The 17,789-nt window shown below is 42.9% G+C and overlaps 1 protein-coding gene and 1 pseudogene across 1 annotated transcript; both read right to left on the minus strand.

Moving 5' to 3' along the window:
- LOC109486080 overlaps positions 1 to 5,400 on the minus strand; it is a 7,360-nt pseudogene extending 1,960 nt beyond the window's left edge.
- A 3,671-nt stretch (positions 5,401 to 9,071) lies between these two features.
- Positions 9,072 to 17,059, minus strand: LOC109486121 (L-dopachrome tautomerase-like). Its single transcript, XM_019789821.1, has 7 exons — positions 16,442 to 17,059; positions 13,851 to 13,959; positions 12,337 to 12,450; positions 11,605 to 11,841; positions 10,953 to 11,172; positions 10,026 to 10,213; positions 9,072 to 9,706 (listed from the first exon to the last, which is right to left on the minus strand). Exons 1-7 carry the CDS (start codon positions 16,964 to 16,966, stop codon positions 9,444 to 9,446), a joined length of 1,656 nt encoding a protein of 551 aa, XP_019645380.1. The 5' UTR covers positions 16,967 to 17,059; the 3' UTR covers positions 9,072 to 9,443.
- Positions 17,060 to 17,789: the final 730 nt, after the last annotated feature.

Here is a 17,789-nt window from a genome sequence, read left to right on the forward strand (position 1 = left end):
TTGTATAAAGGTAGAAAGATATAAGAGTAGCTGAAATTGTTTTATCAAAAGATAAATGAAATATAAATCTTAATTTTTCTTCATAGTGCACTACGACTCGGCTGCTATCTACATTATATGTAGTACATATGGCCACAAGCTTAGGTAGGAAATCCGAGCTTTGGTGAGAAATTTATAACCGTGTAATTACAACTCCCATCGGGTAAGGTATCTGCTATATGTCATGTTAGATAGCTTCAGTGATTAACAGACTACATACTCAAAATATTTTAATGTTCCGTGCATTTGTAAAACCTCTACTCTATACAATCATGCAATTTTAAGGAATACAATGCAATCGTATTAGTATACAGTGCAATTTCACTAGTATACAGTGCAATTTCACCATTAAAATTGCACTGCATTCCTTAAAATTGCACTGTATACTACATGTAATACGATATACTATTGCACTGTATTCCGTATAATTGCAGTGTATACTAATACGATTGTACTGTATTCCGTAAAGTTGCGCAGTATTCCGTAAAGTTGCGCAGTATTCCGTAAAATTGCGCAGTATTCCGTAAAATTGCGCAGTATTCCGTAAAATTGCGCAGTATTCCGTAAAATTGCACTGTATACTCTGGCACCCCTGTGTATAGCCAGTCAACAACGACCTTGCCCTTGCTAAGAGAAGACAACGTAAAGCGTTTAAGAGTACATCAGGGCACATCGACCTTTTCTACTCTTACCCACAAGTGTGTTCCACCGGTCATTACCATACAGAGGTTTTAAACGCCTGGGGCACCCGTAGTCACGAGAAATATTATACTCTTCTGATCTGAAAGTCATTTTAAATCTTTAGTTGCCCTCTTAAAGTGTCTTTGTAAATCCTTGAATAGCACAATGTCGCTATTTGTTGCTACATGTAGAAACGTATCAGTTATTTTTCTGAAGCGCTAGCCTGTGTCGACCCTGTCTGACCTAATGTCTGTTCAGTCTTATTCTAAGGATATATATTGTATTGTATTGTATTGTATTGTATTGTATTGTATTGTATTGTATTGTATTGTATTGTATTGTATTGTATTGTATTGTGTGTGATCATCACATGTAGTTGATGTGCGTGAACAGCTCCAATTTGTGACTTAAGAACCAATTGTATAACGTTTCATCACTCAGGTGTCAGATCATAGAGCTAGAAAAGATTGTTAAGCTCGAAACATTTATATCCCTTTTGGGGGTCCTTAAAAAGTCTAGGGTAGGCATTTTTTTCTAGGGTCGGTCGGGAAACAGGAAACACATTTTTCCTAGGCCTTAAAAGGAGACGACTTGAATGTCTCTCTAAAAAAATCATATAAATTTAAAATACATTCGAATTCTTCATGATAAAAAGAAGAGTAAACTAAAAGCTAACGCCCAGCTACGTAAATATAATTTCTTTATATCCCAACATGTAATCACCAGACGTTGTGACGGCACACTCAAGTTTTTTCAACTTATATTAATGCCGCCACCAATACAGGGGACAATACAATACTCATTTTCACCTGAGCGAAGTGAGGAAAGTCGTGTTAAGTGTCTATTTCCCAAGGGCACAAGATCGGTGGCATGTCAGGACTCGAACCCGGGTCCTCTTAGTTCCGAGTCGAGCACGCTGCCGCTACGCCATACGACCCCACATGTAAACATCATTTGTATCCGGGTATGTTTGAATTCTCAGTTCAAAATGTCTAATTTTCCTGTCCGTCTCGGCACGGATACGTCCGTGTTTTGTGTAAACAATTATCCCGTGCAGGTGCGACAATGTCCCCCAGAACTCAAGTCAAACAGTTGTGGTAACGTGAAGTTACCATTTTTTTTTTACAAATAACACACTAAGATATTAGTTTGTAGCCCCGCCTCTAGAATCTTGCAGTCAATACTTCCTTTAAAAAAAACACAAATTTTGGAAAAGGTGGGACATTACGTCTTCCATGGTTTACAGAAGAGAAGTCAAACCCTTCGGACATAGTTTTAGACATAACTATAGTTCTAAACAGCTACCTTCATCATGTAGACTTTAGTTATTTTATACTTTATTTCATTGTTCTTTTTAGTTGTGTAATTTGTAATTAGCCCCCGGGCACGAATTTGCAATAAACTTTTCATTTAAAACCCGTTTATACCCCCCTCCCTGCACCAAACGGCGTGAATGTCGAAACCCCGAGAATGTCGGCGCTCTTTCAACGCCATGTTTCTCAACAAGCAAAGCGTGTTTGCCGACATCGACGTGTTTAGAACCCTCTCTGTTGCGACACGAACCGTCTCATCAGGGCACAACAAGCCAGGTTGACCTCCCGTCCCGGCGAGGTCACGCCTTGTATTCACCTTCTAATAGCTTTTTGTGACCCTTTTTGTGTGTGGACAGTGAGCCGGGTTTCAGGGCTCGAAATTAAAGGCGGTCCAATTGCCACTGACCACTACAATTCAGGCTGGGACAACTAAAAAGACACTTTGGGACTTTTTTTAGGACAATAGAAAAATAATCAACATCAGAATGTCAGCCCTTCTATTGTTTATCAGGCGCACGTCCCTGCTTTTGGATCCGTAAAAGTCCCCCAAAATTTCCTGTCTACTCGTACTACTTGTATTATAGTGCACCTGGGAGTGAACATAAGCAAAATAAAGTTGACTTCATGTTGTTGTCATACATACTTTAAAAAAAACAGGTTGGGACAGTTCATCCCCACTTCGGGACAGTAGAAATTTATTTTTGGGACAGTGCTGGGACAATAGGAAGAAAAGTTAATTTCGAGGCCTTCAAGAAAATGACACCCCGGCCGCGGGAGGTCTTCTAACCGAGCTGCTGATCGCATATTTCTCCTTGTAGTGGACCGTTGCCCCCATATTTAGACGTACAACACAAAAAGACGGACTAGGCATTCCGCAAAAATGTGAGGGAAAAATAGAAGACACACCGGTTCGTGTTTTCACAACACCTGCTGTGTTTTACACGACTTAGGCAAGAATTTCTTCCGTCTAAACGCTTGTGTAGAAAATTCTAAATATACACAGGTAAAAGAGTGAGACATATTCGTTTACTAGCGTCAGGGAGAGCATATTTTATCTAAACTTCTGGTTAAAAAGGGTAGACACAGCCACATTCCTCTACAACAAAGAATCTGTCATTACTGTAACATATAAAATGAGATTAAAGACGAGAGTCATTTTACTGTGGACTGTACTCTATATAATAATGAGAGAAAGATTCTCTTCAATTGTATACAAGATTATTTTCCTAGTTTTAGAATTTTAGATAGAAAAGACAAATTCACATTCCTAATAAAATTCGATAACCCTCGTACTATAAGCTCCATCTGTTCTTACATTTACAACTGTCTTAAGACATATGCAGTGCAATCGTATTAGTATACAGTGCAATTTTACCAGAACCTGTATAAATGTAGTTTTACTATAGATATATTTTAGTCTACCATCGCTATTTACCATGACCTGTACTTAGTTCGCAACGAGAAATGTACAATGAAGGTCTCTCATTCATTTATCACAGTTTCTGAGCGTCCCATTCTAATACAAGACCTTTATTGTTCATTGTTCTTGCTTGTTCAGCATTTCCCCATTCATATGCTCGCGTTTTCCCCTCGCGACAGAAGAAATATAAAGAGAGGTATGCCCCACCACGAAGATCCTTTGATCCAAGATCCTTTGGAGATATTAAACTCCAAGCAGAGGTTAGGCGGGCTGTGGCGTTTTTAGGCGTTTTGTCGTGCTATAGCTACCCGTTTTGTCATGACAGCTATTCTTTGTATACCATGTACAAGTATAATGCCACACCGACTTAATTTTATGGATGACATCCACGCGCGCATTTATTTTTGCCTGTTATAAAAAAAAAAAGGTCACGTCCACCGAGGCTTTGGCTAGGCCTGGGTAGTTCATGGTAGTTATTAGCGACAATACGGAGCCAGGCTACCGAAGCTCCACGACTCAAGAACATACATACATGCCGGTTCATGAATTCCGCAAAAAGCCAGCATGTGCCGGCTTGTCGTATACGTCGCTATGTACTGCCGCAAATTCACAATCCCAACTTTGTATTCCTGTGGTTTAGTAGCATTTTTATTTTTGGCTGTTTTTTTTTTTTTTAATTCGCCCGCGCGCACTAGTTTGGGGTTCTTCAGAGGATGTCATCCATAAAGTTAAGTCGGTGTGGCCGGCCTTGATATAAGAAAAAATACTTGAACGTTGTATCATGTACAGCTTAGCTACATGCAGCATTGAGCTGATGCTGTTCTTGCTGTTACATTCCTAAACGATACACGCGGGTACAGCTTGTATGTCCGAGCTGTCATGTACCTGATTACACTACATAAATACTGGCATGGAACATCTGCCGACAGAATGTCTCACATACTGAGTCTTTCCGTTTCTTAAGTCCCCTCCGGCGATAGCAGACACACTCCTCACAAGACGTCCTAAATATAAGTCTCGATAAGATAGAAGAATGTTAGACATTCACTTTCGTTTACTCGCTAATCAGGAGTTGTTGGGGTTGGGTTGAAGGGTTCTTTTTGTGTTGCACACTGAACACATACTGCAAGGTTTGTGTTGGTCTCGACTAAAGCAATTATTTGTATTCCTAGAGTTTTTAGTTTGTCTTTTCAGAAGGGTTGGACATGTCCTACTTTGGTTTCATAATTTTGCAGTATCAGTACTGTACTAAAAGGCATTTTAAAATAACACAGAAAGTTGCATTTGAACGCGCTCCGATACCAAAGACGGTTGTATTTAATCTCCAAGAAGATATCCCTTTCGGTGGCAAAAGACGGCCAGGCAGTATCCATTAGCCAGAGAAGGTCGCCGGCCACCGACGTGGGTGTACCGACAAAAAAAATGGCCATATATAAAAAGGTAACGATCATTCCCCCACAACCTCTGCTTGGAGGTTAGGTTGTATTGGGGGTATGTTTTAAGGGTCCTCAACAACATACCCAGTCCTTTAGTAGATAAAATTCCCTACCATGTTCGCCCGTAGCTCAGCTATCAAATGGTCCAGCCTCGTGCCGTCCTGTGAGCCTGAGTCCCCGGCAGCAGGCGAGCCGGTCCCGGCGGCTGTCCCCCTGCCCGTGCCGCCGCGCGCCCGCCGCCGCCGCCGACTTGGCGCGGGAGAACAGCCCCCGACAGGCGTCCGCTAGCCCGAACATTTCACTCACGTCTGCCATCTTACACAGGCACTGACAGAACTCCCGACAACACGGCCGCTCGACCCTGCTGCTACCGGACATGTTCCCACCAGAACCGGTCTTGTTCATGATCCCATAATAATGTTGACTTTCTGTCGCCGAGCCTACAGTGGTCCTCATATGAATCACTGTGGGCACATCTGCCGTACCATGGCTGGACCCTACCACTGAGCATAGGGGTGACAGAAGAACAAATAAGTATCGTTTTTACTACTCAGAAAATCAGTGCTGGTCAAAACTTGCACATCATTTGTTAACGTCTTATTTTATTTCAGACAAGAAATAGTGTACAGTTTGCCAGTAAATATAAGCTTTGATTTTTTTTCTACGTCCCTGTGAATTTTTGTAGGTTCCCCGAACATGCAATTTTCATGGTCGAACGGAACTTGCCTGCAAAGTAATTGTTCTGACTTAAGTCCTCAAATAACGCGCATTGTGTGACCGGGTTCCCTTTGAGTCTGATCTCAGTATTTGTATGTTTTGTCATTGTCAGAAGGGCATTGTGTGGGGGCTACTGTGATACAAATGGAGACGGCACTGGTGTAATGCAGTATTGAGGTCCCAGGCCATGAAACTCAAGCTAAGGCCATGTTGATTTGACTATATGTATGACATCCTCTGGGAACCCCAAAACTGATGCGAGCGTGCGAATAAAAAAAGAGGTTGGAAAAAAGTTGCTTTCATTATGAAATCTACGTGGTATAGTACAGTATAGTATGTATAGTACAGAATAGTATAGTACAGTACAGTATAGTATGTATTGTATCGCACAGTATAGTACAGTACAGTATAGTATGTATTGTATAGCACAGTATAGTACAGTATAGTATAGTATAGTATAGTATGTATAGTATGTATAGTACAGTACAGTATAGTATAGTATGTATAGCATAGTACAGAACAGTATAGTATGTATAGAAGAGTAGAGTAGAGTAGAGTAGAGTAGAGTAGAGTAGAGTAGAGTAGAGTAGAGTAGAGTAGAGTAGAGTAGAGTAGAGTAGAGTAGAGTAGAGTAGAGTAGAGTTGAGTAGAGTAGAGTAGAGTTGAGTAGAGTAGAGTAGAGTTGAGTAGAGTAGAGTAGAGTAGAAAAGAGTAGAGCACGGTATGATACAATATAGTATAGTATAGTATAGTATAGTATAGTATAGACTTTAACTTAAAAAATAGTATAGTATAGTATAGTATAGTATAGTATAGTATAGTATAGTATAGTATAGTATAGTATAGTATAGTATAGTATAGTATAGTATAGTATAGTATAGGAACAATATTGCACAGTACAATACAGCAGGTTACAGTACAGTGTACAGTATGACAGGCATGTCGATCCACATTCCGTGTTTAACACGTCTCGAGAACACAAATACAGGGTGTTTAGTCTACTCAATCCCCGCTTTGTTGTTGGTGTCGACTTCTACTTTGACTCAAACAGAGAAGCAAACAGGCCGTAAGCCCGGCTGAATAGACCACATTTCTTGTATCCAAGACACAGGGGTAAATCTCAAGGGTGAGGCGAGCAGGCATAAAGACATCGCTCAAACGTATATAAACTACCCGTACGAGAACAATCGAGAGTCGTACAGCTTCTTTTAAACCAAGAGGTCCCGGGTTCGAGTCTTGACGATCTTGTGCCCTTGGGAAAGGCACTTTACACAACTTTCCTCACTTAACTAAAGTGAAAATGAGTATTGTCCTGTCCTGTATTTGTCCTATGCGTTGGTGGCGACATAGAATAAGTTGAAAAAAGTTGAGTGTGTCGTCGCCATGTCTAGTCATGAAATGTTGGAATATAAAAAAAAAAACTCAAAGAAGGAGTCAGAACAGTCAAAGTCATGTACTGTACTTGTTTCGCGGCATGTCGCCATTTGATTACATACTTCGGTGCTGTTGACACAAAGGTCACATGACATTCAGCACCGACCTCAATTTCACGGCTTGTTTTGTGTTTTGAATCACGGTCAACGACTTTTTTCCGACCATGTACCAAGAACAGCATGGCCACCTGACTAACAACGCGGGGTTTAAAACAGTAGTACATGTATTTATCCAAATTGGGAGTAAAATTGGCCAGGGCAGTTTGGCCACCATATAGTTGAATTTTTTTTCGCATAATCGGTAAACCACCTTAAGGCGTAGCACACCAGTTTTGTACATGTACGTACATGTACAAGCTGCGTAAGACCGGACTGTAAGGTTTGAACCACTCACACCGGGAAGGTCCCATACTCTTTTCGATAAGTGTGGTGGGTTTTTAACGTGCGTGAGGTGTGCTAGGCTCTCCCCAAACACAGGACCTCCATTTAACGTCCTATCCGAGGGACGTCCCTAACCGAAGCTAGGTACTCATTTCCACCTGAGTGAAGTGAGGAAAGTCGTGTAAAGTGCCTTTCCCAAGGGCACAAGATCGGTGACATGGGCATGATTCAAACCCGCGACCCCTTGGGTGTGAGCCGAACGCGCTACCGCCACACGACCCCATTTTTGTTGAATTCTACCATCCTAACCCCTTAACTCTTGTCCTGCTGGCAATTTTTACACAATATTTTTAAACAATCTCATGTCTTAACCAGGTCACATACCCTTGACTTTTTTGCCCTGCGGTGGCATAGTTACTTCCACATTTGTTATGTTTCGCTGCGGTGTGATGTGTTACACAAGAAACGCCCCGCCCCCCAAGTCGTACATACAGGGCACTATATAGATGATACTGTATTTGCAACCCGTATATATATATATATATATGGGCTCAGCAGGGCAAGGGTTTTAAAAAAGCAAAGTGAAGGCAATGGCTATCCACTATGCTACTCCTTTTCCTTTAATTCTATTAATAATTGCTATTGGAAAGGGCGAGAAATATAAAATATCAAACTTCAAGACTAGTTTGCCACTTTTTTTATTTCACTCCAACAATTCATATACTGTATATACATGTGTGTCATGTTTATTTTGGGAGCTTTCTTTTCATTGTTGCGTTTTGTTTACCATCCTCTTTGGAAATCCCATGCATTTATGACTCTTTTTTTTTCTTTCGTTGATATGTTAATGTTAAAAATTCCCCTATATTATCCATATAGCAGCCTAGTGGGGCTATACGAGAACAACAGATAACTAGAAAAGTAACATTTGCAAAGCTTATTTGTTTATTCTTACTCAAACACATTGACATACATATATATGGTGACAGGAGTCTAAATCCCTCCTACTCTAGTGAAATTGCAACATTATGTAACCCAACACCAGTTGCCATGGTGACAGACGTCAACAAATAAGGTCATTGGCCAGGTCAGAGGTCATTGTTAGGAGAAGAGGAAGAAACTGAGCAAAAACAATATGTTTTCCTTCAGTAAACATAACAAGGAATATGATATTCCAAACCTGCAGGAGGTATATGTTATCATATCCAGTTACTTCAGTAACTGGCGTATCTTATCACCTTACGTATCTTATTACATGTATTATGGCGTATCTAACCTTCACCGGCATATAATACGTAATTTTCACAGTGACTGCTGACAGGTTCAGGCATTACACGTTATTTTACTGCGTTATCTGAAATATTGCTAAAATGGCCTCAATTTACGATGTTTATTTCAATTTTGGAATCTTAGTTAATAACTAACCATGTGCCGAAATTCAAACAAATCTGTACACGGAGCTGCAGTTATATACATTGATAAAACGTTTAGCCTGCGTAAAAATAATAGAAAATAATAAATTGTATATAATAAATATACCTTGAATCAGATGTTATCAAAATATCGACCTTCATACTTCATGTTATTTTCGTCATCTACTACTTTCAAGCTACAACAGTGAAAAATAAAACGTTGTAAAAGTTAAACAGACTGGAAGAAAAAAACAGATAAGATAAAGGAGGTGGTAAAAAAGAAAATACAACGGTATGAGGGACTATGTCTAGCATTATACAGCATTTTACAACATACATGATACTAGTTTTGCTGGGTTTGACTTCTTCTTTTGAGGCAATGGAATTTACCCACTTCTATAGGGTGCTTTGATTTTAGTAGTAAAATTGTTTTCTCGTGGTAGGGGATAGAGGGAGCAATTTGGACACGGTGGTAAATACTGGTAATTGTTTTCTGATATCGTCATGAAATGAACAATTAGAGATGAAATGATTTTCGTCTTCCACTGCATTTGAGGAGCAATATTTACAAATCCTCCCCGACACAGGTAGTTTCATGTCGCCCTTTATATCTACCGGCGATCCACGTTACACCTGACGTCGTTATCCATGAATGTTACAGTAGTATCCGCCGTGTAGCAGCGCCCCCTGCCGTCCTCCTCCTTCAGGAGTGGTTGGTACACTCCCTTGCCGTCGGGTCCTCCCCAACGTTTTGCCGACAACTTACGAGCGATCCCGAACGCGACCAGGACACACACGACACAACCTATGAAGGCCCCGGCTCCCATGCCGAAAATCTCTAAGCTGGTGAGTTGAGATGGTCCCTCTGGCACCCCTAAACAATCAGAACGGTCGTTAGTTTACGACTTAGTTTACTTTGGAAACCATACATACAAACCTAGCATGACTTAGCACCACCCAAAACAATATTTTAGTCCCAAAAAAGGGAAAAAGGAAGGAAGGAAGGAAATGAGGGAAAGAAGGGGATGGGGTGGAAGGAAGGAAGGAAGGAAGGAGGGGAAGGAGAGAAAGAAGGGGAATGGGTGGGTGGAAGGAAAGAAGGAAGGAAGGAAGGGAGGAAGGGGAAGGGGTGGAAGGAGGGAAGTTTCTTAATGTACCTACAGCAGCCGATTTCATAAAGTAGTCCAACTCACTTTCAGGAAGAGCGTCGAAAGCATAACCGATGTCCTGTGAAAACTGAAAGACGTCTGCGTTGGTGACCACAGGGAAGAACGGCACCATGGTGCTGTTCAGGTTGTGACCTATAGGGGCGCCCTCCTCCGGGTAGCTGACCAATGACGACGCGTTTTGCAGAACCAGCCAGGCATCAAAGATGGCGTCACTGGAACAGAATCGTTAATCATTTTATTATAAGATCTCATATTATCGTACCTTATATCGCTTCAACCACTATCTAATACAACTGATCTGCAATCTTGTAATTAATGGCATTTTAGAAGTCCATATATTAGATATCCTGTAAGATTCTAAACTTGAACTGTTCCTCCGTGAATAATTTCATCAGGTTGGCAAGAGACTTTCCAAGAAGGTTCTTTATTCAGTAACCAGTTGATTTTCACACTGATGTTTCGTCTTTCAACTTCTTCAGGGCAACGATAAGGCCACACCGACTTAATTTCATGGATGACATTCACTGAAGACCCCCAAAGTAGTGCGCGCGGGCGAATAAAAAATTCCGGCCAGAAATAAAAATGCTACTAAACCACAGGAATACAAATCTGGTATGGTGAATTTGCGGCAGCACATAGCGACGTATACGACATGCCGGCACATGCTGGCTTGTTGCAGAATTTATGAATCGGCACTGTAGGTATGTACTGAGTTCTTGAGTCGTGGAGCTTATTCGGTAGCCTGGGTGCCGTTCTCCAGAGTTACCACCGGCTCCGTACTGTCGCTAACTATCATGGAGTACCCTCGGAGGACGTGATCTTTTTTTTTAGTACAGGCGAAAATAAATGCGCGCGCGGATGTCATCCATAAAATTAACTCGGTGTGGCCTAACTGTTTCTAAATGGTACTGCAGGTAGGTGTCGCTGCTGTAACGTTACAATGAACCGTACCTGTAAGAATGCAGCAGGACGAAGATGGGGTCGTTAGCTGAGGCGTGTGTGATGGAGGCCGTGCCGTTGAGGAACAGGTGCGCCAGGTTGTGCAGGGAGCGGATACTTGGGTCGTACTCCCCGTCAGGATGGTCGAACCCTTCCAGCGTGTTCCGGAAACTCCGCTCGGCAGTCTCCGTCCAGTTCGGGTTGTCGTAGAGCGGGAGGTCCAGACAGCGTCCTGAAAAAAAAAGGATAGAGGAAGGTCCGTCACGCTTTGTATCTAGAGATCTCTAGAGTGTTCACCGTTTTGAAACTTTATTGTTTATTATTACAGCCAAGTGAAGTTGACCAATCAACCGTTTCATATTGGTTATGACGCCGTGAAGTCACAGGACAAAATCATCCCAAGCGGTCTTTATTATCATAAGCGGTCCTTTGTTGCGATATAATGAACACTTGACCATTATGGGAGTAAACCATTATGCACAGGAACAGTGGCTAGCGGACGGGAAGATAGGGGAGTACCGGCTTTTTTCACTGGATTTGTTTTTACCCCAACCCATAAAAAACCCCAGTGCAAAAAAGAAACCCCGATAGAAAAAGCCTAAAAACACGCCAAAATAATCCAAAACCCAAATCTCTGCTTGGAGAGTATTAAAGTTAGACATACCGACATCTCTTCGGCTGGGGAGCGTCCTGAAGTCGGGCCGGTCCACGTTCCCGCCGGGGTTGCGGAAGATCGGCCCCTCGTCCGTCCCGTTACACAGCGTCACCAGCCGGTTGTAGTCGTCCAGACTCATACAGACGGACTGCCAGCGGGAGAAGGGCGAGCCGGGGCTCAGGGCAGTCGGGTTCAGGGGGTGGCGGGCTCCCATCATGTCGTCTGTACACACGTCACACTCCGTACCTAGGGAACCAGCCGGAACCAAAGTTAGATGGAGGTGTAGAAACCGCCGTTAGTAGCCTGGGTACCAGACTGTACAGGCTAGCTCCTGACGGCTCTAGGGCTAGCCTGGGTGCCCGACTGTGGCCTAGGGCCATTATACAGGCTAGCTCCAGGGCTGGGTACCAGACTGTAGCCTGGGATAGTATACAAGCTAGCTCCTCTGCTCCAGTGCTAGCCTGGGTACCAGACTGTTGCCAGGGCTAGTATACAGGCTACCTCCTCGGCTCCAGGGCTAACCTGGGTGCCAGACTGTTGCCAGGGCCAGTATACAGGCTAGCTCCTCGGCTCTAGGGCCAACATACACCAAGAAAATCTAACAACAGTCAGGCATCAATGCTACGTCGTTAGATCCTCTTCTTACATACTAGTAGTAAAACCTAAATATTGTATTTGTGGATTTTCCGTCAGGTACCATGATCGTTTCGGTTGGACATGAGAACAAATGTACACACGCACCTCCTACCGACCAGTCCCAGTAGTGCAGCGCGAAGCTCTCATCTCCCAACATCTTCTGTATCTCCCGTTCCAGCCACAACAGGTGCATCCGGTGCCAGGTGTTGTAGGCGGGACCTTCAGGCAGGAACACAAACAGGTAAGGAATGTTGGAAGGAATGGAATAATATAGGCGGGACCTGCCGCACAGATAGGCCGTGTTTATGTGAAGTCACCCAAGACGCTTTACATGTGGTTTACCCCGAAGCCTGTTCCAAGTGGCTCCATCTGAACGCTCCGAAATCACATTGAAAGCGCCTCGATCCCAAACCACTTCTAGAGGTGGTTTCGAATCGGTTTTCCCGCATCGGGATTCGCGTCTGAAGGCAATGTGATTTCAATGTGACTTCGCCTGGTCATGGATTACGGGGTGATATTTCTTTATTTATACGCAATACCAAATTTTACGTGGCAGCAACTTAAGATATCGAGAAGTAATGGTCAAATAATGTGTCCGTTCTAGGACGAGCTTCACCGCCTCTGGCGGGACCACGTCGGCATTCGGCCGAGATACGCTGGAAGGGGGCACCAGCAACCAGGTCGTTGACCCCTAAAATTGATAACACGCAAACTTGCGTGTTTTCATCAAACAACAATGAATGCAGTTTCGTAGAATCGTGATCAGACACGGTTTGCAAGGAATGTGTGGCACGTGGACCAGATGTGAGGAATGTGAGTTACCAGAATCGCGGTTTGGGTGACTTCACATAAACACGACTATATACAACAGAGGAGCAAGTTGTACTGAACATATAGTGCAGGTGTATGTTGATTAAGGCCACAGTAAATTTTAAACTCCAAATCTAATGCGGAAGGTCGAAAAAAAGCAAGGCGGGCCGAAAAACAAAAGTTTCTATATTTTCATATTTAGCTCCATGAAAAATGGAGGTATTGTTTTTGGCGTGTGTGTCTGTTTGTCTGTCTGTGTGTGCGTGTGTCTGTGTGTGCGTGTGTGTGTTTGTGTTTTCGCACATTCGTAGGCAGCATAACTTCATAACGCCTTTATGGATTGTGATGATATTTGGTATGTTGGTAGGTCTTAGGAAGACAATGGTCAAGGTTAAATATGGGCCTCTTGGTAGATGACCTTGGTACTGCAGCAGAACTTCCGGTTTTTGTATCTTTTGTCCTGAACATGCTATGGTCTTGACTTTTTGGTGACAGATAGCTTTTCCTGTCAGAAATAAGTGGTCTGGGTTTGGTCCCCCTAGCAGCTTGTTCTGGAACTGCAGGGCACTTTCTGGTGGATTATTTTAAAGCCTATAAGTCCACTTTTTGGTCGTGAAAGGAAGGCGTGGCCTGAATCTAGTCAGACTGCTCCCGAACTTCGCCCTTGGTTGGCTGCTGGTGTTTGGGAACAAGATCGGGAGAAGGTCTTAAATGTGTTACAGTGTCGTAACCAATGCGCTTATCTCGTCTTCCAGCCTTAAGAATGTAAAAATTAAGACCAAATTAAAACAGTCTTGGTGCATTCGTACCTTCATGTGCAAAGTCTATCTCCCTCCACGGTTGGTTTGGACCCAGTAGTGTGTCTCTAACAGCGTAGTAATGCATCCACACAAACAGGTCATAGATCGTCACGTTTGTCTGAAAACATAGAATGTAGTAGTTTATAGATACGAAAAAGCTAATGACAACGTTATATGCATAATTATACAAACGTTTGTTTTCCTTCTACAGGTCTCCTTTCTTATAAATATATATTAAGTGGGGTCGTGTGGCGCAAAGTGGGGTCGTGTGGCGCAACGGCAGCGTGCGCGACTCGGAATCAAGAGGTCCCGGGTTCGAGTCCTGACATGCCACCGACCTTGTGCCCTTGGGAAAGGCACTTTACACGACTTTCCCCACTAGACTCAAGTGAAAATGAGTATTGTCTGTCCAGTATTCGTTTCTATGTGCGGGACACAACACCAGCAACAGCTGCCTCTGTTACGCGTGTATTGCACCGTTGCAATTTCAATAAATCAAATCAAATCATTAATGATACAAATTGTAACATCGGAAATATACAAGCAACTATGCGATAACAAATAAAACAAACAAACAAAAATATTATTCAAAGTTAACTTTAACTTCGAAGGGAAAAGTAAAACGATAGATAGATCAACCATACGGCAACCAAATATGCATTTGAATAATGAATGGAGACTTTTATTGTACACACATACCCACTGGGTTAAGTACAGGTCATAACAAAAGGATGGAATACAGATAACGTTACATACATACATCGTTAACTAGCTACAATTAAGTAAATTCGATTTCTTCTCGCTTCTTAGTAATGGTAAAAAGGTAAGAACAGGCCTAGGTTCAATATGGAAGGTTTGTCTAAGCTCATTAAAAATATAAATTTATCTGTACAGCTTAGATGTATGAAGAAGGGGAACATAGATTGTATCAGATTATAAAGATCTGATCTCTGTTGTATAATTTACATTCTATTACAAAATGATCAAAACACAGAAAACTTGCATCAGATCAACAGAATTCGAGTAGGGGGATTTTAGAGGTCAGGACAATAATGATATGCCAGTGAAACAACATACAATTTGTAATATGATACTTGATGTATTATATAGATAACTCAATGCTATCTGTTACATGTCCGATATATATGCCAAGTCACGGACGAGCAGGTAGGATGTGTGTCAACAAGCAAAGAATGAAAATTGTATCGGGATTTCTTTTTTTTTTTTTTGTATTTCAACATTTCATGACTAGACATGGTGACAGCACGCTCAAGTTATATCAATTTATTTCATGCCGCAACCAACGCAGAGGACGAATACAGGAGAAGACAATACGCATTTTCACTTGACTTAAGTGAGGAAAGTCGTGTTAAGTGCCTTTCCCAAGGGCATTAGATCGGTGGAATGTCAGGACTCGAACCCGGGGCCTCTTGGTTCCGAGTAGAGCACGCTGCCGCTACGCCACACGACCCCACGTTCGGGAATTTAAACAAGTACTAGATCGAATTCACCCAAGAATTCCAGCATAAAATATGGCAGCACAATCCGCGACCTAAAAAAATGCCTCAGAATTTTGCGTCATAGTGTGCACGCGATACGACTCTAGCCAAGAACCCAGCCTCCTGTGCAGGCCTCGGGGCTGGTGGGAGTTTTAATACTCCGTTTTGTAGAATTTTTAACGCGTTCTTTTGCCGGTCACCCTACAACCAGCCACCCAGAGAAGGTTAGTACACGCCACTCTGGGCGGCTGGTTGTAGTAGCCTCCTTCGCAAACTTGTTAGGCGTCGGCGTTATTTTTTTCTGTGAGCGACGCGAGTTATGCCGCGGAGGGACAATTTTGCCGCCGAGGGAGTTTTTGCCGTGACGAGAAGGTTTCCCGCTCCAACAAGTTTGCGAAGGAGGCTAGATGTAGGATGGCCGGCAAAAAAACGCGTTACAAATTCTACAAAACACAGTATCAAATTTCCCACCCGCCCGGAGGCCTGCAGGGGAGGCTACAAAGAACCCGTCTTTTGTTCTCTGAATGTTGGTCAAACTCGTGACAGTAATTATCTTTAAGTGAGATCACAAGACAGTCATCATACAACCCCCTGGTGTTTTATGGGTTCGCCAGTTTGCAATATTTCTGCTTTCGCCGCAACTTTTCTAATCTAATTCATATTACGATATAGAAACATTAACGTAGAGTGTCGTTAATAGTAAGTTGTCACTAAAAAGTGTACTTAGTCAGGGCCACTACATTTTGGGTAACCGAAATTCGTTTCGTACTGTTCGCAGCCTAGATACTAGAATGGATAGTTTCTTGACACTGTTTTTTTTTCAGTACGTGAAACTTATTCTTTTGCTCTATATGAAAGCGGAATTAACGAAAAAAAGACAGTTCTTGTATATTATATTGCATTAATATGTGTTTCTAATCAAAAGAATAAACTAAAAATAATGTGCAACACATACATCATAATTAGCAAGTTACCATCTTTAAGAACTAAAAGATGAAAAGCTGAATGTAAGAAACACAGCAACACATGTAGTGTCAGTCCTTAAGTACTTTTTGGTATATTTTTTAAAACACATGAAGATAAGAGTGTGCTGTTACTCACCACTTGCGGCTCCGTGCCGTTTGGTCCCAGCAAACCGAGCCAGTGTTCCTTACAGATGATGTAGTCAGGATGGACGCTTCTCTTGGCCTGGTCCAAGGCGTCCACGAACCGCCGTCTTTCCTCCGCCGTACAGTTCTGAATGTTCTTCCGTAAGACTGGCGGGGCCGGCTGGGCACAGCTCTCTCCCGTCCAGCCGTACCGACACTCGCCGCAGTTGTAGCCCCAGAAGTTGCCCTGACACGCGCAGGTCCGGTTGAAGAACTTGTTGGGCCATCGTTCTCGGTCGTCCACGTTGGTGAAGGGATATTCCGGGTTGTGGGGGATGTCGGGGACGGTCAGGTCCTGACAGGAGCCCCGGCTGGCGTTCTCTCCGCACACGCCGAGGTTCTGTCCGTCCGGAGAGATCAACTCAGGACAACACTCTTTAGACACGATCCCGTCTACAGTCATACAGGCGCGCGGGAACTGGCCAGACACAGAACACACAAAAACGGCAGTGAACACAGCTAAAGTACATACTGCCATTTTAAGTCTATGATGTACACGACAATAGATCCAAGTGTCTGGTCTTAAATAATGTCTTGAGGTACACTGCGACCACCTGCGCAGAACAGGTGTTTTGTAAGACGGGATGGTCCTCAGGCCAGGATTCTTTACTTTAGAACACGGGACACACCTGATTAGACACACCCCCAAGAAGCACACTAGCGGACCAATCACAGAGCTGGATTTCTCAAGGTGCTTTTGGGAATATACACGATTGTCTTTTTACGATATAAAAGACAACAAAATACAGAAACGTTTTTTATAATAATCATGGGCACTATATCTATATACTCTTGATATGGATTCTTAATTTTTCGTTCATACAAACCGCCCGGCCGGGCCCCGGTTTGGAAATGTGACCTAAGCATAAGCACGTGTTCTAACTGGACCTTGGTGGGAATCCAGGTAACGTCACGTTGAATAAAAACAGTGAAAATGAATATATAATTCAGTAATTTGCACTGATTTAACATGACAAGTCAGTTTTTGTTTGAACCCGCCGCGCTCTTTGAATCAGACGCTGCCGGCTAGAAAGTCTCTACGGGAGGTTAGAATGTTAGCCTCCACCAGGCCTTTCTATGGGAATACGGATCGTAGAATTCGGCCAAAAAAAGAGAGCAAAATGGGCCAAGGGAGTCCGGCCGCGGGGAGGTAGTTTCTTTCCGCGGCCAGTCAAACCTACAAGGCGGCCAAACTCCCCTGGCAATTATCCTCCTATATACAGCCAGCGTAGTTACTAGTAGTCTGGTAGAGACTACTAGAATGTGCAGCCATCCAAGACAAGGCACCCTCGTGACTATCT

Source organism: Branchiostoma belcheri, unplaced genomic scaffold, assembly GCF_001625305.1.
Source record: "Branchiostoma belcheri isolate BF01 breed outbred unplaced genomic scaffold, Haploidv18h27 scaffold8, whole genome shotgun sequence".
In the NCBI taxonomy this organism is placed as follows: Eukaryota; Metazoa; Chordata; class Leptocardii; order Amphioxiformes; family Branchiostomatidae; genus Branchiostoma; species Branchiostoma belcheri.

Excerpts from the sequence above, each read along its gene's own strand:
- LOC109486121 (XM_019789821.1), bottom strand. The coding sequence starts at position 16,966 with ATGGCAGTATGTACTTTAGCTGTGTTCACTGCCGTTTTTGTGTGTTCT. Across the intron at positions 10,214-10,952 it reads GTCCTGCTGCATTCTTACAG|TGACGCCATCTTTGATGCCT; the intron begins GTACGGTTCATT and ends ATTCTGTTCCAG. Across the intron at positions 9,707-10,025 it reads TTTCGACGCTCTTCCTGAAA|GGGTGCCAGAGGGACCATCT; the intron begins GTGAGTTGGACT and ends CTGATTGTTTAG.